Source organism: Aplidium turbinatum, chromosome 4 (assembly GCF_918807975.1).
Source record: "Aplidium turbinatum chromosome 4, kaAplTurb1.1, whole genome shotgun sequence".
NCBI lineage: Eukaryota > Metazoa > Chordata > Ascidiacea > Aplousobranchia > Polyclinidae > Aplidium > Aplidium turbinatum.
In genome coordinates this window covers 39,812,583-39,833,395 of record NC_137475.1, presented here as the reverse complement: position 1 = coordinate 39,833,395, position 20,813 = coordinate 39,812,583, and the positions used below count along the sequence as shown (strand labels likewise).

The 20,813-nt window shown below is 36.5% G+C and overlaps 1 protein-coding gene across 1 annotated transcript; it reads left to right on the top strand.

The window, feature by feature from the left end:
- The first annotated feature begins 4,456 nt into the window (after window positions 1–4,456).
- Window positions 4,457–19,426, top strand: LOC145768103 (suppressor of hairless homolog). The gene is made up of 13 exons (XM_082579574.1): window positions 4,457–5,088; window positions 6,170–6,234; window positions 6,657–6,876; window positions 7,793–8,246; window positions 8,659–8,847; window positions 9,105–9,318; window positions 9,955–10,129; window positions 10,554–10,691; window positions 11,966–12,078; window positions 15,224–15,364; window positions 15,624–15,785; window positions 17,234–17,337; window positions 17,571–19,426. The coding sequence occupies exons 1-13, from the start codon at window positions 4,641–4,643 to the stop codon at window positions 17,791–17,793; spliced, it is 2,646 nt and encodes an 881-aa protein (XP_082435700.1). The 5' UTR covers window positions 4,457–4,640; the 3' UTR covers window positions 17,794–19,426.
- The last annotated feature ends 1,387 nt before the right edge of the window (window positions 19,427–20,813 follow it).

The window sequence follows — 20,813 nt, the reverse complement described above, 5'->3', positions numbered from 1 at the left end:
GGTTAGCGCCTGACTTCTGGCACAAAGAAGCTTCAAGATCAAGCGGCGCTGGTTCGTCTCTCGGGGTTTGCGCTTGAGCAACGCACGTTAAGGACTGCTCTCCATTCAGCGAATAATTCCCCGGCAACAAGACTTTAACAATCGGAAACTTCACTCTGTCAATCTCGGTGACCGGGCCTGCGTCAGTGATTTAAAGCCTCTACAAGTATGCGAAACTGCCAGGGTTAAGCTCTGCAAGAAGCTTTGCCAGTCCGAGATTAAAGATTCAATTAATCAAACTAGTAATAAAATGTATGCATTGCACTGAAAATGTTAGCTCTTGTAAGCCCGGTTTAACCACCTTCTGCCATTTGATTTTAATATCAGATTCGTTTAAAAATTCGGATTATTCTCAAGTGAACAAAATCTGAAAAGAGTGAACCGGAAACATACGGTACGCCTCTTTAAGATTTATTAGACGTTTAGACCCATTGTAGCCTAACGATTCTTGCTTGGTTAGCAGATAGAGTACCCGCCGCTGAGTCGGTATACCTAGGTTCGATACCCTGCCTGATCATATCAAAAACATCGTGGCACTAAACTTTGTTTCTGCTTAGCACTGAGCATTGAGGGAACGGATTTAGGGAGGTAGTGATGTGCTTGGTTGCATCTCTATACTGCATCTCATCTGCACTGAAACTGTTTCTCTGGTGAAGCGTTGCGAGTGTCGCGTTCTGCAATGGATGCACCGCTGTATACAATAAAACATCCCAAGTTATATTTAGCAGCTGGTTTTGTGTCAACTCAATCAGAGAATACAAACAATGTTGCTTTTATTTATTATTAATACCGTACTCCAAACTGGGTGTGTAAGAAACTGTCTAAGAATCTTTCGAGATATTACTGGCTTTTTGGTATGGCTAATGGCTATTGTATACGAGTTATCTGCTGTTCAAACCTGTCCGTTTTTAACACCCACGATGCCCAGAGAACTGAAAAGAATTTCAACTGCATTGTGGCTTCTCTAATAGTAATACGGTCTTCTATGAGAAGTAGAAGATACAAAGTTTGAATTTTAAAGCAAAGAAGTTCTTTGTTCCAATACGTGTAGCCACTGTAGGTAGCCTACTGTATACCACACACGTTTCCTTTGTGGTGATGCTTTGTTTTTTTATGATTTTGTATCTATCAACACTTCATTGGATTTGTTGCAACAACTAGCAGATACAGAACACTGACAGAATATTTCGTTGACCATTCGCCGATGGTCTTTTGTCGTCTTGCCAGTACGGTAGGCCACTTGTTTCGGTCTAACATCTAACAACTTGTGATATAGCCTATTTGCTATGTGCTGTTGAAACAAAAACATAAAGAATTTGATATTCTGAGTCTGGTTTGAGACAAACGCTTGACTGTTATAAGACAAACTGAGGGTAAGCTTTCCACTTACTGTTTGATTCCGCTTTCACGTTTATTTTGAGGATCACCGAAGCTTATTCAAACTCTTTTTTGCTGTGCGTTGACATAACATTTAATCACGCTGAATTAATGTAACATATTAGCCTACAATATAACACTGCCTAGTCACAAGAAACTGATCAGTGATCAATGTCTGCTCAGAGCTTTCTCTGTGATAAGTTAGCATACAACCCTCAGCTCAATTGCTTTTGTGTTCCTTCCTTCATCGTTGAGCAATCACAGCTTTCGAAGCTTTTTATTGCTACATAGGGTTAACGTTTCAGGCTGACGGATAAGCGTTTTGTGTCGCACTAGCTGGTCTTGGGGTATTCCAAGAAATTTCACGCTTGTTGGACTTGGTGCCAAACAAGTTTGAAGATAGACAATTTCGTGAAAGTGTGAGACTTAAAAATTTCACAACCTCTGTCTCTGTGTCAAGTCAAAAACAAACTTAAACCAATGCAAGTCTTGACTCTTGATGGTGATGCCATAAAGTAAATTGCGCCTTTCAGTAACGAAATCAAATAACAAAATACCTAAACAACAACGAATCAAGGACTTCAACTGATTTACTAAAATTACATTCTTAGATCCTATTAAACGTAAAAGCCAGTTAGAAACATTAAATAATGCCGTAGATAATATAACTTCAAAAATATTGGAAAACCAAACAGCTTGCTTGTTCGATGTTAAAGTTTAATAGTTTTCCTTTAAATTTTAAAGTTGGCCGGGTAACTTAATGATGCTTACTGTATCATAACGTTGTTAAACAGTTATAATTTTCACTAAACTCCAGTCACATTTCCAAATAAAGCTGCTGTGCTAAGCAGCTCTCTGCTGTACAAACACAAGGTACTTGTTCAGTGTGCAAACATTACGAACGCATTGCCCGATGATATGGGTCAGTGCTGAGTTAAGCGTACTCAACTGTTGTCCTAACGGAAAGCTCGTTTCGCAACAGTAAACTTTGACGACATAAATTACCTGAACAGTTGTGCTGTGTCACATGAAACGTCTATTATTTGGTTACGTAAAGGGTATTTTTTTACCAAGTTTAGAATAAAAAGGGTTGACTGAAACCATGACGTAAAAATACCTCAATCAAATAATTTTTAGTTTGCTCACTAAATTCCCTTCCTTTTTAAACTTCGCTCAACAATGATAAGTTGCGTAATTTACGATTTTGCTTCAACTTATCCTTGTATTGAAAGCAGCACTGCTCTGACATTGTATCTCAAATACGGTTCCCATCCACGGCAAGTTGTGTAGTTAGTACAATAGCCTTCTAGTCAATTTAAGGGGGTACCATGGACTGAAAGGTCTTTCCTTGTAGAATGTTGCCAACCTTTGTGTAATTGCGTTAAAAGCAAAACTCATTTTTCTAGCACAGTTTGGATAGAAAAGTTACTTTTTTTAACCTTAAACAGACACAACTGAGCAACAACACAGCATTTAACATTATAAAAAAATAAAAATAAAATAGTAGACGTTTTCGGCTGTGCATATAGCCCTTATCATTTAAGCTTTTAAAACAAAATAATTTTACATTGTATGAGAGATACTAGAGAAACATACAGTATAACAACAAAAAAGATTTAATTAGAGAAACAACTTATGACGAAACTTGTTATTCATGAAATACTATCGAATCCTTTTGCCCCATGACATGAAAAATTAAGCCACCCTATCTGTTTTTGGCTGACGGATTTTTTGAGACTCTTTGTAGACGTTAGGAAATTCTCAGCTTTGTAAGCCCCGGTTTAACTCAAAGCAACTAAGCTGATGTAAGCTTAGATATTTGTATAATCGTCTCTGATTGAAATACTTCATTTCACTGCGAGTTACTTAAAATAACGTTTTTATGGTTTCATCTTTACTTTGAACCTAACAATTTCATCAGTACACGCAATAGAAGTCATTGACACCACCGAACAACCATAGAAAAAATCACATATCCATGACAAAAGATTTACTGCATGACCGATTCGCTTCGCTGAACAAAGGAACGTCAAGCTAATGGCAAAGCTTGGGGCATTGTTGATGTTAATTTAAAAGTTTGTTATCAGAAATAATATATTGTTTATGTTTAACACTTTTGAAAAAACACAACTTGTTTGTGCTATGCTAGGCTGCTTGCCAAATTGTTTATGGTAAAAGCAGCATTGTTACGAGAGGTTTCTACAAAGAAAGGAAGGAAACGTGATGTTAAAATCCACCAACTTTAGATCAATTCAAAGTTTGGAAACATGGCTTACTTTAAAATACATGTTTAGAAACATAAAAAAAACTTGTTTTATTTGCTGGGCTATGACATTAATTTTTGTTTGGAAAAGGAAGGCCCAGATTAACCATTTATTCTTCCACTCCCACGCACTTTTCAGTTGCCCCCCCCCCCCAGCTGAGAAACAACGGTTTATATATCATTTAGTCTGTAGCAGTTCGTTTCAGCACAGCTCACCCCATTTTCAGCTTGGTGGTTGTACGATTGGAATATATGGTATGAAATGAAACCATATTACTTCGAGTGATTTCATTTCTGTTTCAATTTTGGCATAAAATCAATCGAAAAGAATTAAGGAGAATAAATGTTGCTTACAAAATGAATTGTCTTTGTCACCTTTGACTGCCAAGTCTGTGTCAATAGTTTGAAGCTCATTTATTTGACGTAAGAAAAACTAAGGTTTGACCGATAACAAAGATTTTACAATTAACTTGTTATTTACTACAATTTACTGCTTTCAAATTGCTCTCACAATATCTAATTGTAAAACAGCGTTCATTCATATATGTTTTTGTGCATTGTCTTATTACCAGAAGGTGATTAAATTTCTTGTAAGTTATCTTAGCCTTATGACTCACAATCAACCCGAGCATACCCCAATCTGTAATACGATCCTGTTTTGGCTTCATAACGTGGGTTGCTTTCGAACGACGCGTTCTGACGGTTTCAACAATGGAATTGATCGAGACAAGATTTGTTCTAGCGATACAGTCAAGATCCAACGGCTGTAAGAGAGCATAAAAAATCAAGGAAGCCAGGTTGTGCTTCCACAATGCAAAAGTGTTTTAGTTATTGAAAGTGTTGACAAACTATAAACTACTGCATTCTGAGGAGATCAATACGCTGAAGTTTATTGGCATGCTATTTTAATCGGTCATTATTAGTATAGTACACGAAGAAAGCATCAGTGAAGACAGAAAAAATGGCTGACCTGTTTCTACCGCCTATGACTCCAACAACTCCAAGTAATCAGCTTTCAAGCCCACCTGGTGAAATAAACAACACAGACCTTATTCCGCCATTGCAAAAATACACCCGTTATGACGTGTCTGAAGCTGATGATCCTACCCTAGCCTGGGTCAGGTCTTTGCCTTCGCCAGGAAACAGATCTTTTATTAATAACGATGTAGCAAGACCAGATTCGAGGTGCTTAGAAACTCCTTTCCTTCCGTTGAACGGGTGGGAAGACTTTGCAAACATTCCCCAAAACTTCGATGAACCTAATTGCAACAATGCAAACGAAGAAGTAAAAAATGAAAGCAATAAAACACCACAAAAACGACCATCAACGAAAGAAAGAGACTTTTTACAGAAAACAAAAAGTGATATTCTATCACAAAATGCAGCAGCAAAGCAGCAGCAAAAAACTGGTAAGTGAAATTGTAAAGAGTAACCGTTCGGTTTGTTCAATCGAATTCAAACTATACGGTCTTTTCCTTTTCCGTAAAACCAGCAAAGAAACCTTTCGATAGTTTATACACAAAAAATGTGTAAAGCTTGATTTTAAAAGTATAGAAAAGTTGCAGGTGATGATGAAAAGTTTTACGGATTTAAATACTGTTGAACGACGTCTAACATGTTAATAAAAGATAAAATTGATTGGACCAAGAAAAGTTACATGATTTTTCTTGGTTTGGTCGCATTTACTGTATATATCGTCACAGCCCTTCTGAGGGAAAAAAATGTGTTTGCTTGACTGTATTATTGCAGGGCAGGTACAAGTTTGTAGCAATGACTACGCTTTGAGTTTCTTGCTGATAAACTAGAAGTAAAATTTAATCAGAACAAACTTGGATCATGATGAGAACAGCTTTCAATGAAAATAAAAAGTTTCTTGTGCATAGTAGCCTACAGCCGTAATATAATTTCTGGAGATATTTCGCTTTCTTGTACCATAGACACTAGACAGGCAAGGCACAGCAACACAACATGGTTGAGCATTATAAAGTTATATTACACATATTTACAAATAAATTAGATATGCGAACGTTTTCTGCTTAGCCTAGCCCTCGTCAGTAACATCAAAATGTTTTTGGTCTGTTGCTGCAGAAAGAAGATTTCCGTGACGTCATTGCAATACCTTTTTTCGCAGGAGTGCAGGTCGTTCACCGAGTTAAACAAATTAAACAAATGCAGGGTTATTGGTAAAGTCAAGATGCCATTGAGCAAACAAAAGGCTTATAATTAGGAACTTTATTTACATTTATGCTCTTGTATCCAACTTTCAGGGGCAGCAACATCTCAGCTGATGGTCGTAGCGAAGAAAGCTAAAAGTAAACGCAACTGTTGCACGACGGTAGAGCATCAAAGTTATTTCAAACAGTTTAACATTTTATAAGGACTTCTTCGTACAAAAAGCAGTGAAAGAGGCGAGGAGTTTTATAATAAAAATATGACAGCTGTGATGAAGGCAATAGATTATATGTGTATTTGAAATATGTTTCTTTTTAGGAAATTCAGCCAAGAAAAACGTTATGGACAACGATAAACAGATTATCACCAAAGACCAGCACCTGGTATGAAATATGATAAGTCTATTGTAATTAATAGGCTACTGCAATTCGATCTATTGAATAATCGAAGGAATTAAACATGTAACTCTCCAGACGTGTTTTGTATTTTGTGCGCTGTGAAACACACAGCTCGTGAAGTCGTTTTTGCAAGGCTTTATTTTGTAATTTTTCGTCTTTTGTCCCTTCTAAATTGTTGTAGGCTAAGGCTTTTGCTCTGAAAAGAAAATCATCTGCACGATCATAACTACAGAAACTGTTTGAAGTTACAACATAACATTGTTTAATTTGAAACTTGTCAATTTGCAGTAGGAGGCTGAAGCTACTACTCAACAGAGCGCTAATTAACAATACAAATTTCCATTATACTCGTTCATTTCACGGACAGACATTATTTGTTGTTTGTCACTAGTGTTTTTTTTTGTCAGTTTCCAAGTGATCCCTCCATCACACCAGATGGAATTGGAGATGTTCACAACGATCTTTTGGAAGATGTTTTAGCTCTTGCATCAAGAGAGACTGGAATTTCAAATTGTTCCATTGCCTTTGACAACATCCCAACGTCAGCAAACGTCAATGATCCTAATGGGTTTCAATCAGTTCTTGACATCCATGATTGGGAGTTTGTTGAATCTTTGCAGTATCAAGGTTGGTTGGTTTTTGAATCTTTATCCTCGGACTGACAAGGCCTTGATTGGTTATTCCTGGTAGTTTTGCATACTTGTAGAGGCTCTTGACGCTTGGCCGGTTACCAAGATTGGCAGAGTTAAATTTTAAGATTGTTGAAGTGTGGAAATTATTCCATTTACTAGGTGCCGCTGAATGGAGAGCAGTCCTGAAAGGTGTTGCTTAAGCGCACACACCGAGAGTCGAACCAGCGCCACGTGATCTTGAGCCGGGCGCGTAACCACTGAGTTAACGGGGCTAATGGGGCTAAACGGGGCGAACGGGCGGACAACTAACAAGGTAAACCAGTGAAGCGCGTGTTTTTGCTGAAATAATTTGCATAAGATTACCAGTGTGGCATACTTTCATCCTTCCTTCCTTCTTTCCTTCCTGTCAGCTTTTTAGCATGCTTGATGATCTGTGGGCCATAAACCTACCAGGCTACAATACAGTATGTATATGATTAGCTACTTTTGCTAAAATCTAGTCTTAACAAGCTGCATGGCCGGTGGGTTTTTGTTTTAGTCCTAAACTCAGCAACAAAAACCGAAATCGGCTGGAGGCCAAACATTCATTAATACTGTACGTAGATACGAAAATATGATGATGAAGGAAACAAACTGACAAAAGCAAGCTGTTTTCATTAAGATCTACGAAATCTGTAGGAATCTGACTCGGATCTGGTCCCAATTATTTTAATACCTAAACATGGCCACAAAACTGACCCAAAACATTTAGAGACTTTACAACATTGCAACGGATTTTATAGGATTGAAAAGAAGCTTTGTTCACTCACTTGTTGTACTTTGGTAGTTAGTCCTTTGCAAAAATTTATTGCTCGAATTTCTTTTGTTGGCATTAACGCGTTTTGTAATTAAACATTTTTGTTTACATTCAGATGCAGCCGCTACCGAAGCGCCACAGCAGGACTCTGGAACCATCGTTAAGCTTAGCAACAGCTCCGTTATCTCACAGCAAGAAGAATTGTACCAGTCTTTAGGTCAAAACGACGCTTCTAACCAATTGACGGAGGCTCTGAGCTTCCAATCGGACCCTTGTACGTCCAATATAAGCAATTCTCAATTTGTTCAAATTGCAACCAAGGGCGATCCAAAAGCTACAAGCATCACACCAATTATTCCAACCGGTTCGACCGAAAAAGTAATTGTTATAGAAGACGACGAAAACGATGTAACTTCAACCAGACAATCAAGAAAGAGAAAGTTGTCGCAAGACAATCGCTCAGAGCCGCAACAAGTTTTGGGAAATGACGTCATCCCAACAACACCCGTGCGAGACTACACACCTATCGTGCTTACGCCTGTATCCCAAACCCACGAAGAAGATCGAAGGTAAAAGTACACGGTTCATTTTCTGTCACTTTGGTTTCACAGCACAGGTACTGTAGAAATAATAAGAAAGTAGTAATAATCATTTTATTTTAAGTGGAAAAATGCAGCATAACCTCTGTAGGCTACAGTTGTGGCAAAGCACCGTTAGATGAAAACGATACTTTATGACCTGTGTGTGAATAATGATGAATTGTTATGACTGCTTCGCTTAAAAAGATTTTTTTTTAGATGAAGTTTTGCGTTGTAAATAAAAATTAATGCCATTTTTTGAACTGATTCTAAAATCGTTTAAGCAAAATCGTTATTTATCGATCACATTTTAAAGTTTATAGTATTAGTGGCCAACTGTCTGGTAAAGCTTTGATTCTGACCGTTATCAGAAGCGTCTACCATAACCAGAAACTTTTCATAGAGCTGCATCGGTTGGAAGCAGCATCTGCAGTGGCATGACCAACGACATGGCCATTGCAAGTGAAAGCAAACTGCCAGATAAGAAGCTGATGGGAGACATCGTGCAAAGATACTTGCGGAAGAGGGAAGAGATGAGAGTGGTCATCCTGCACGCTAAAGTCGCTCAAAAATCATATGGAAGCGAAAAAAGGTTATTTTTGTATAATTTAACCTTTTACATAACTTTTACATTATAAACTCATAAACTGAGACAATAAATTCTTGGACAACTGAACAATACAAAATAGCACTCTTCAAAAACAACATTTGATTTTACAATATGTCGCAGGACAATTTGGAAACTTAATTTTTGTATTAGCTATAGTCGCATTCTTAGAGTTTGATCATAATATATTTAAATAAAGCATTGAAAGTTGATCTGAATTTTTATTTAATTTTTCAACTCAGATTTTTCTGTCCCCCACCATGTGTACACTTGCTGGGATGCGGCTGGAAGACAAAACAAAGACGTAAAGCTGCTTCTTCATCAGCGCAGTCTCCTCTTCCTTCTCCAGGAGGAGGATCAGCATCAGCATTGAGTGCTTCGGAAGTTTGTCTCTTCATGGGTGTAGGAGGAGGAGATAATGATCTTCAACAAGTCCAGCTTGAATTGCCACACAGAGTGAGTAGTTGAATTTGAGTTTAAGAACTACTTAATTCACAAAATACAACGTATTAGTTTGAAACATAAGGTTGAATATTTGCACAGCTGCAGCAAAGCACTTGTGAAACGATATTGCATCGAATGGAGTGACAAAATTAACCCGTTTTAGAGGATATTTTCATCACAAGCTCAAAATTTAATAAAAGTGACTGAATATCTTTAAACTGAGGTGTTTGTTTATGAAATGTTTGCATACGTTGAGTTTGCAAATTGGAGAAGCATAGAAACCACACAAATCCACAAAATGTTTTATTCGTTATATAATGTACCATAAAAAGTGGTTGAAAAAAGTTTTTGTTCTTTAATGAGATACTTACAATACCTATATAGGCTATGTATTCTGTTATAAACTATTTTCAAATACAAAGTTGAGTATGTTTAAGATGTAGGTGCAATGCAATTTAATCATTGCTATTTCAAAAATTGTTGTCTTACGAAAGGCTTTTTTGTACCATATTGTTTACTTATTTGGCTAATGGACACGTTTTACATTGATTTAACGTTTGCATGGTTGAAACAATACAAAAAAGTTGGTTTGGATGCTGGAGCACAGTAAGTGAGTATAATATATATTCTTCTTGCGTTGATTTTCAGAACTACGCCGCAGCCAAAACGCTGCACACTCCAGATTCGGATAAAAGAAAGAATTTTGAAATCCACGTGAAAATGTTTTACGGTGATGGCTCAGAGATCGGACTTTTTCATTCTCAAAGAATAAAAGTAATTTCCAAACCAAGCAAAAAGAAACAAAGCGTTAAAAACACAGACCGTACGTATAAAAAATCAAAACAGAGGCCTGTTAATGAAGAATGCAATAAACACTTGATAGAAGGATTAGGTAGGCCTAAAAAACCCTGAAACTACCAATAAACAATTGAACAGTTCGATCAATATCAGTAAAACTAATGTTCATTGCCGGTATTTTGATGAAGTTTTCAGCAATTTTTCTTTCGGGAAAGCTACAATTCAAAACCATCTGATAGTCTCGCTGTGTTTTAAATTGTTAGGTTTGAGAAATATGGGTACAGGCCAACAGGGTAATTTGAAAGACACTAAGGATGATAACAATAATGCCATAATGAAAGTTCATACTGTCAAGTGCATTTCGCTGCAACACAAGTTTAACCGGAAATTTAAAAATGACATAAACATAGACAAATTTGGAAACATATTTAATGAATAATGCTTTCCAGTTTGCATCCCTTCTGGCAGCAAGGTGGCGCTATTTAATCGTCTAAGGTCACAAACCGTGTCGACTCGATATCTCCACGTCACAAAGGATGGATACAAAGCCAGCTCCTCCCAGTGGGGTTCTTTTGCCATTCATTTGCGTAAGTAAAATAATAATGTTTTTTTCGATCGCTTTGCGATATGCGTTGCTCCACTGTAGGGTGGCTCATTTTCCTTGATGTTCTTTAAAATTTTTGTCAGTTTGGGATAATGTTCCATTTTGCTCACTGATATTTGTAAACCAAAAATTTTTGTTGGGTTTTGACCTTTGACCCTGGTTCACCCAAGGAGAAATTCTGAATTTTTCTGAAAAATTAGTAAATTTCGAAGTGGTTTAGAAGTATCTCAAGAGAGGATTTCTCAAAATTTGACCACGTGATTTCGACGTCACTTCCTCTGTAAGAAAAAAAAAATTTTTTTTGGAGCTTTTGCGCCAGCCTACTTCACAGCGCTTTAGAAAGCAGACAGTGTCAGTGCGGTCGTATGGAGACGCAGCCGAACACGTTACTCTCCTGAATTCCTGAGTATCAAGCAGAAACAAGATTCAGTGAAATATTTAAAAAGTGTTTGGTATGACCCGACACGGCATCGCTCATACCTACTGGTTCAGAGGCGGAAAATCTAACCACTAAGCCATCGATCTTTCACTTATCTTTTTGAAAAAGAAATAAAACTGAACTTTTACCATTGAAGTAATTCATACAAACTCTCATGTTCATGATTTATCGATTTTTAAATCAGACAATACACAGCCTTGTTGGTCAACATTCATCTGAGTAACGTTACGTCAAGTAGTGCATTCCATTCAGCTTGTTCTAGAAAGCTCATTGCTTAGGGCGCTCTAGCAAATCTCTGACAATCATAGACTTTGTTGTCACGTGATCTATGGTGGTTTTGTAATCGCTTTCAACAAACGTGGTTTGATAATCTCAAGATGTTGCAGTTTTGAATTGAAAACAAGAAAACAGGCTTCCACTGTAATAAATGTAGACTTAAAAGTGCACGTTTTAGGTTCATTCTATTTGAATAAGTTGAAGATGCTATTCCTTTGGCGAAATCGATTCTTAATAAATTACACTAAGAGGCTAGATTGCTGTGCAAACGCCAGTATTTGATGAATGCAAAATAGCAGTACCATGTTTTAGGTCCAGGCATATTCTGGCGATATTTATCAATGGTTCTTCTAAATGACATGGCACCTAATTCATCGCAATGTTATTAGTATGTTCATTGATGTAGCCTACATGGCGCTCTTTTCATTTGAGATTTTGTGTAATGGCTGTTGAATGCTGTGGATTAGATTTCTGCGTACTTTGTGTCTGATGCAAATAAATAACAATAAGATAAGTAATAGCCTATCTCGTATATTGCATAGTTGACAACACCCAACCGGAGGGGGAAGTTTTTGAGGTGGAGGACGGCTACATCCACTACGGGACCACCGTGAAACTCGTGTGCACGATCACTGGCTACACATTACCAAGACTTGTGAGTTTAATAGAAGATGCAACAGCACTAATGGGATTCAAGTATTTCAACAATAATTTCTTTCACAAGCAGCATTCCATATTGCAGCACACCATATTTGCGGAATGTAGCGATCGTGTCTAATTTGAACTGATCATCCTGCTTCGGTATCAACCACGTTTTAACGTTCGCATTATGTCTTTTCTATCTTCTTTTCTAGACTTTTGCTATGTTTAGCATATATTGTTTTTCGTTACGATGTTCAGCATTTAAAATAAACTGCTGAACTGGTATTGACCAGGCAATGCATTGCTCAAAATGACACACGAAACCATACGTTGTAAACAACCACTTCGCGGAGATCATTTAAACTCCAGGAACGGGTTCGCACGAAGTGGTTTGAACATTATACTGTATTACGACTATACAAACGGCATATAATTTACTAAAATTCAAGCCTATCTCTTTATCTGGCATGAAAAACTGATTAATAATCGTGGCTTACCGGTATCGGCGTGCAGAAAGAGCATCAACACTCTGTACCTAGTTTGTTATTTTTCTTTTAACCGGAAGCCGCACATAATGCTTCCAAACGTATTTTTCTGATGCATGATCTACATTTAAGTCCTTAGAATAGTTACTAGCCCAACCAATTAGTTGATAAAGAGCAGTTTTAAATATTTTTATCCAAAACCATACAAGCTATACTAAATTGAGCAAACAGTAAAACAAGAAAGAATTCCATGTCCATCTGCATGTCAAAGTGACTTGACCCAGACTCATGCTCCCGGCTGGTGCGAAACCCACGATGTTTCGAGGGTTGGTTATATTCCCCATCGGCCACGCAGCTGGCTTTTGAGATGGAAAGTGATTGGAAACGTTGTGATGCTACTATCAAGCTCTGTCTTCAGCATATAAACGAACATAGTATATACAGTATATGCAGGGCCTCCGAGAGAAATCATGACTGGTCGGGAAACAATACTAAACGTGGGCCCCAAAAAAACATTTTTCAGCAAAAATACAAGTAACGAATTTGTATCATGCTTTGCATCATGTGTCTTAAGTGGAACTTGGCTGCTTTCCTCATCGTGAAATTGAATTTCTTTAAAGTTTCGATTTTAAACATGAAAAAACTACTTTCTACTTTCAATATGAAAATCACTCCACTACATTTGCAGCAAAATTGCCATTGTTGCTCAATATTTTTTCTTGAAAGAATTGCAGTGAAGTTATATGATGTGCACATCTCATACATGGTGCCTTTGGCCACGGCCGTTTGGAGGAGAATTTAGGCCCCGTACCAAAACGATTCTCTGGCCCCAAATAAAAACACTTCCAAGAAAAATGCACCATATCCCAAGAATGCAGTAGATTGTGGCTGTGCAAACTCTCTAGTGTTTGGGCAGTGTGGGCGTGTTTTCTGATAAATTCTTGTCTGTTTGTTGTGTGGAATCCTGGAAGAGCCGCTTTTGGGTCGGTGATAACGTCTCCACCTTTGACTAGTCTACGTCACTGCGTCTGCGTTGGTTCCAGTCATGTTGTGAATCGAAATTGTTATAGGTGGTAATTTTAGTATAACCTATAGTAGATAGAGGAAGAATTGTAAACACACAATGCGGGCAATGAAAATAGCTCAACAAAGCATTCAATCTATTCCGAACCTTTTGCAATGCAGTTACGGATCACAGCATCAAATAATAAAGATTTTGCAAGGTCTAATTTGATGCACAACATGCATATACTGTTCACTCGGTTTTGAGTCGTGATGGAGCGTAAACTATTCCTACAAATTTCTGTGTGCTAAAACCACGTTTTCAACTCGCAACCGTTGGAGGTACAGGTTTACGTAACAAATTTTCAGAGCAACAAAAATATTTGGAAAAGTGTTTCGAAAGTTGCAATCAATGATTTCCTTGAGTAGATATCATGGGGTGATGCGTTCCGGTTTGCAGCTCAATTTTGCTCGGTAGCTTTCTTTCAAAAGTAGCCTACCAACTTATCCAAAATGTCATTGTTGTACAACTTGTTTAAATTTGTTCCACATGCCTGCAACTACACATCAGACATACAAGGGTATTTCCATTGGACTTCAAACTTATCGATATCTTTGAGTTTGTTGATACATTTGTAAATAAACTACCAACAGCTAGCGAATCCTTTGCAACATAGCGTAGGCCTACAGTAGAATAAATTTCGTTTGTAAGATTGAGCTGGTGAAGCGGAGTTGTTGGAGTGTTCCGTCCCAAGAAAAATAAAATCTTTTTTTAATTTATAGTTCCTATAACAACGCTTGCGAGTAGCCTACTTTCCAGCTTTCTGTAACTTTGATTACATCTTCCTTTAACTTCATTAAATTCATCAGCTTATTGTCCATTCGTCGTCGTCGTGTGAGCCTCTTTTGGGGCCGAAAAACATTGCACAGTTCTTAATCGCTGCATAAATAGGTTAGTAGAGTGAATCTCGCTTAGGACTGTGATCTACATAATGCAGAAAAGCACAGGTTTGAAGCTGCTCAGGTAGGCTGCTTGGAAATGGGATAACTTTCTTTAAAATTTCCTATCTGACTTGACTGCAGTTGAAAATGACATAAGCTTAGTCGATCAATTAGACTACTCAAAAATGATATAATATTTGGACAACACTGCATACCATGAACTATCCATTATCATATGCCTGACTAACGCAGTTTTTCATGTCAAGGTACAGTTGGTCAAGCAAACATAATACACGCTTAGCCAAAGCAGCACTAGTTTTCAAGTTAAAACAAGACAAAACGTTCAGTGATACAGAGATCAGCAGGCTTAACAGCAACAGATTTCACGTGTTGAAGCAGTCTAACATAGCCGGACTCAATACGAGAATGGTTTGTTCTTGATAAGAAACAAGTAGCATTTACAATGATCGGAAAATACTTGTAACTACGCATTTCATTCAAAAATTTGTTTATTTTTAAGTTGATAAATTTTTATTTTAGTAGTAAAAATGGGCCCCCCTCAAAAGTGACAAAACGAAAAACTACTCGTTTTTCCTTTACAATGTCATGCTAGGGGGGAAAGTAGCCCAACTTCCCCCCCCTCTCGGAGCCACTGAGTATATGAGGTGAACACATTATACGACCCTACTACTATTATAAAAGTAAGTGACACTTTTCAACTTCTTGAAGATTATACGGAAGATAGACAAGCAAATGGCGGTGGTGAACAGCGATGAGCCTGTCTCTCAGCTCCATAAATGTGCACTGCACTTGAAAGACACGGACAGGCAATATCTGTGTCTGTCTCAAGAAAAGATTATAGTTTACAAAGTAAGTGTTTTGGACTTAGAAGTTCGATTCTTACTCTTGTTTTTTGCACTAAAAATATAGGCAAAAGGTAATAATTTCACAATCGTTTGATTTTGCTTACATGGAGTGCGATAGAAATACTTTGTTGCAATGAAATATTTCCAAGACATGTTTCCGATGTTTAATGATATATGAAAAGCAGTGAAGTAAACTTAAACTTTCCTCTGATTTAACAAATCTCTCAGTAAAATCAATAAAACAATTTGTTTTCTTGTTTCAGGCCAGCCCACATCCAAAGGACCAGGACTTGGATCGGTTAACCGACGGAGCATGTTGGACAATAATCTCTACGGATAAATCCGAATACAGATGGAGCGATAGCGCTTTCAATTTGGTCAACAATGTCCCTGTTACCCCTGTTCCCGTTGTCAAAAATTTAGAGGTAGAGGAATGAGAGAATTTAAAGTGGTAGCCTATATTTTATAAGCAAAAACTTTGGTTAAAGAAATACTGAAGTCACATTTCGAAACTTGTTGTGTAACCAAACCAGAAGTGGCATTCTCGCAGTTTTGCAATACGATTGTGTAACTTCGACATTCGACATCTAACGACAAGCTGGGTGCAACAATAATGTGATTCCTCCGCAGAATACAAATAAAGAAAGGATATAACAATTTTTTTAAAAGGAACGCATCAATGCACATTTCATATCCTTTGAAACACATTAATTAATAAGCAGAGTTTTTCGTAATACAAAGCAGACTGATGTGTTGACTGGGATGACAATGGCTCAGAGTTTAAGAAGTTTTTCTGTTCTACTTTCCCAATATACATAACAAAATAAACAATTCCTTTCGAACAATGTAATCTGTTGTGCAGCTTAAATAATATTGGAACACATTTTAAAATAGAAATTGAGGGCGATTGGATTTATCAAGGCCGTGTTATCACTACAAATAACTATCTTTGCTTCTTTGTGTTCTGGTGAAAAGATTACAACCTAAACGCGTCATAGCCATCGTCACGCGGTGACAGATCGGAAGAACAGTGTTGCGTTTGTAAACCAGACGAACTCCATGTTTTTTCAAGCACTTTACGCATATTATATACGTTTAAGTTACTCAAGAAGTAGCGGAGGAGATAATTAAGCACGCAGTTAGATTTGCTCGTAAAATCGATTTAGAAAATAAACAAATAATGTTTAGTAAACCCGCTTTATTAACAAGGCTCACCCTGTCCGTGGGTTGCTTGGATTCGTACACAGCTCAGACTTTGCAAAACTACTGTAAAACATTTAGATTAAAAAAGTAAAGTGATAAATTGATTATTATCTATTGTCATCTTGCGGTTGGTTTCAAAATTACCTCATGCATCGTTTTTTTTTTTAGTTTAATTAAAGCAATCCTAGTTCTCACCATTGAGCAGACGTTCTGATTTTTATTGTTTGAAGCACGTTCAGTATTTGACTAATTTGTTTTTAATTTCTGTAAGTTTGAATCATGTTGGATCTGTGTTGAATGAAAAACATTTCGTTGGATTTCTATTTGATTTGCCTCAACACGTTGGTGCTACGATGGAGTGAAGTCTACCCAGGGCAGTTGAGAGTATAATTCAGGTCCGGTACCAACGGTCCCAAATCAAGTCACTTTTAAAAATACGCACCATATCCAAAGAATATATGCTGGTTTTTTCAAGTTCCTGGACCGTTAGAAAGGTTTCGGGCCCCTAAAGGCATCTTGTAAAATTAGTAGTTGAAATAAACATATCATTATATGCCCAACTCTAACCGTTCATGTGTTTTCCTTTATATGGGCAGTTTACCCTGTGAACCTCACACTGTAGTAACATCTGCACGTTTTTGTTTCAACAAATGTGTTTTCCGCATATCAGATCAACGGAAGCGGAACCATGGCTTTGGCAGAGATCTCTGGAGAGAACTTTACTCCAAACTTAACAATTTGGTTCGCTCATATTGAAACTGAGACAATGTTCAGGTAAAGGTGTTCACATGTTAAAAATAAATGACAAGGAAAAATCATGCACACTTACAGCATAAGACAAGAATGCATTCAATTTATTGTTAAAATATTGCTTTTTTGTAAAATTTGTCTTTATTCATAAAATTTAGATTTTTTCTGACCAATGCTGTAGTTAATAATTCATCAATGATTTAATACATCAGTAGCTTATCTGCTTATTAAAAAAGTTAAATTATGTTTTATGACAGGTGCAATGAAAGCATGGTTTGCATTATTCCTGAAATCAACAAGTTCAAACCAAAGTGGAAGTACGTAAAGAAAACTGTTAAAGTCCCTTTGCTACTTGTTAGAGAAGATGGAGTTATATATCCATGTGGGGTCAACTTTTTCTACACTCTGGAACGCAAAGTTAAAAAGAACACCGATCAGTTATCATTAAAACAAATACTGAAACAGCAACACTTCCTATGAAGAACAGACAAAGGCCAACTGTTACAACAGGCGCGTAGTTGCTGTGATGATTACATTTTAAGTTAAATCATCTATATTGCAAGTCACATTGTATTAAAGAGAAGTAGATCATTCGTTTTTATAACTTTTCAAATTTACCTGCTATAATTTTGATCCGGCTACAAATTCTGTGGTCAACTAATCAACAGAATACAAGCACAAGACTAAGAGACAGAAAAATCAGTCATTTTTACATTGATTCAACGTCTGCAGAATGTAAAAATGACTGATTTTGTTGTTTAAGAGATTTGATGCACTGGATTTATAAGCGAACTTTATTGCGGAAGTCTTAATTTTGTGCTTGCCTGTTCAGTAGAAACTGTTAATGCTGGCCATGAGATGGTTTGACTATACTTTGCTATCAATAAATATACAGACAATTGATATTTTCCAAATTTGTTATTATTTGTGGCTGTAGAAAAGTTACTATTTTTGAACATCGCCAGACTATGATCTCACTTTTATAAACAATAAACAGAATAATACGATAATAAATTTTCTTCAATAAATGATGATTTATCTTATACTGTCAATAAATACAATGTTTACTACAAACATTTTTTTAAAACAACAATAACTTATTATGGGACAATAACTAAAGCTGATACCATTGACGACCTTTAACCTTGTAGGAACAACGCTTGTTTTCAATCTTTGGAAAGTATTTCACATTAAAACCGAAGCTCCTTAATCTTTTTTTTCTTCGAGCAACATTAAAACACGTCCAGCATTATCGTTATTACTACAGTACCGTACATGTATTTGGCACTTTTCAGTAGTAAATAAAGTCAATTTGAGCATTCCCTGGTTACATAACGTTGCATTAAACATTTTCATACATGAACGCTGCAACAAAGATAGCATGCAGCACAAAATACAATTGTTTTTCCATTGCAACCCTTGTGTTATTTCTAATTACAGTATGAACGCCTGCCTTGTAAGCTACAGTTTACTGGCATTTCAAGATAGGCTACCTTATACTCTGTCATTAGTTAAAACTTCTGGACTTGCTCTGATTATATGAAGTAAACCTTATAAAAACATCCAAAGATTCTGTATCTTTTGTGTATCTTATTGTTTTTGCATTATCAGTGCAATCATACCAATAATATTATATCAGTAACCTATTTATGAATTTATAAAGTTGTACTGAACAATGAACATTGCAAAGTTGTTTATACCGTATATATGTTGCAAATATAGCCCAGCGTCTTTAGTCTTTTCATGAAGGAATCCTTTTCAAATGTAAAAGCGCCAGTTAACTGGATGGTCTTTGTTTGCTTGTTTAATGCTTTTATCAATTGCATATTTTCTACAATTAACTTATTTCTCGTACAAAATAAAGCATATGATCGTTTATATTGGTCCCACTTTCTCCCTTATTAATTTTCGGTTTCTTAGGAACTCTGCTTTTTACCCTTAACCAGTAGTGTTGACAAGGAGAGCCAAGGAGAAATTTTAAATTTGACCGGGATGATTTTGTAGTCCCGGAACATAAATTTTCTTGCACGTTATTAGTCTTTTTAAGTTCAAATATCAATATAAGTGCTTCATGTACATTTCTTTGTTATGTAATTTTGAATTATTGAATCACTTGGAAAACGTGCTCTATGCAAGTATACGGTGAATATGCAGTCGATTGGGTCCTTGGATGGTTTAAAGGAAAGATTTTACTGCATTCATTCAATAAAACACAGAAGGCTTGCATGTACAGTACAGGAACTCTGTCCAAGAGCTGCTGTGCTCCATCATTCAAAAAAAATTTTTTTTTTGCATTTTAAAGAGTTAGAGAAATATAATACATGGAAGATGAAAAAACAACATAGATAAATGATTCAAGGAAATCACCACTTTACCAAAATTGTATGAAAAAAAAATTACAACAAGCTACTTGATAATAATTCGAGGAAAAAATGAATGTGCATCGCAATATCATTGCAGATAAAATATTCATTGACATATTTTCGAAAGTCTCTCAAAGCCAGAAAACCTTTTTCAATAAGATGGATGGTGAAGTTAAGTTAAGATTTTCGAAAATGTTTTTAAAATAGACCTGCAGATAGAGCGATCTGTAAACGTGTAAACGAGTTTAGAAAATTGATCAAATAAAGATAAGCAGCCACGGCGGCACATCGTGAGGCAGGTGTAAATTGTCTAAGCAAGGTTTGTCACCAACATATTAGAAAAAGGTTTTTGGTGTGAGTGAAGGGTTCAAGATTTAACTGGTGTTTTGGTACTTGCTTGTAAATCGGCAGAATATTACAGGTAGAAACCTAGTAGCCTGCTAGTGACTAAATTATTTTTTTGATATAATATCATTTTCACTTTATAGTTACAACTAAATTTAATAATCAGTGAAAAACCTTTTCACGAGAACTGCAGTCAGTCTGAATGGCAGTTTATTTTTGTTTACCCAAGACTGATCACAGCTATGCTGTCATAGGCATTAATTGAAAAACATCTAAGAAAAAATATAGGATTTAGCTTTTAGCTTGAAAATAGTGAAAATTTGTAGCCTAACAATTTGTAGCATAAAGGTTACAATTAACACTGGTCAACAAGGACTACCTTAAAATATAAAATTGTTGTGGTATCCCACTTCGACAATTGTCTGGAAGGGAACTGTTTCTTATATTTTTGCAAAGTTTCTCTGCATTTTTATGTCAAAATATTGGCAACGATGCTAGTTCGCACATTCAATTTTCTAAGGAAGATCGCTTCATTGCACATGTCAGTGAGACTTTTATTTTAACATGCGCAAAAAAGTATAGCTCCCCGGACAACTACTTTATTTGGTCCAGATCTGGTGGAGATCTGTTCAGATCCGTACCCGATCTGGAAAAGATCTGGACCAGATGAAGTGGCTGTCTGGGTCAGCAGGTACCAAAGCGTGGAGAACCAAAGCGAGATATTTAGATACAAAACTTCAATCTAATTCATATTATGTGAAATGTGTTATTGTAAGTTGAAAGTTATTCGAT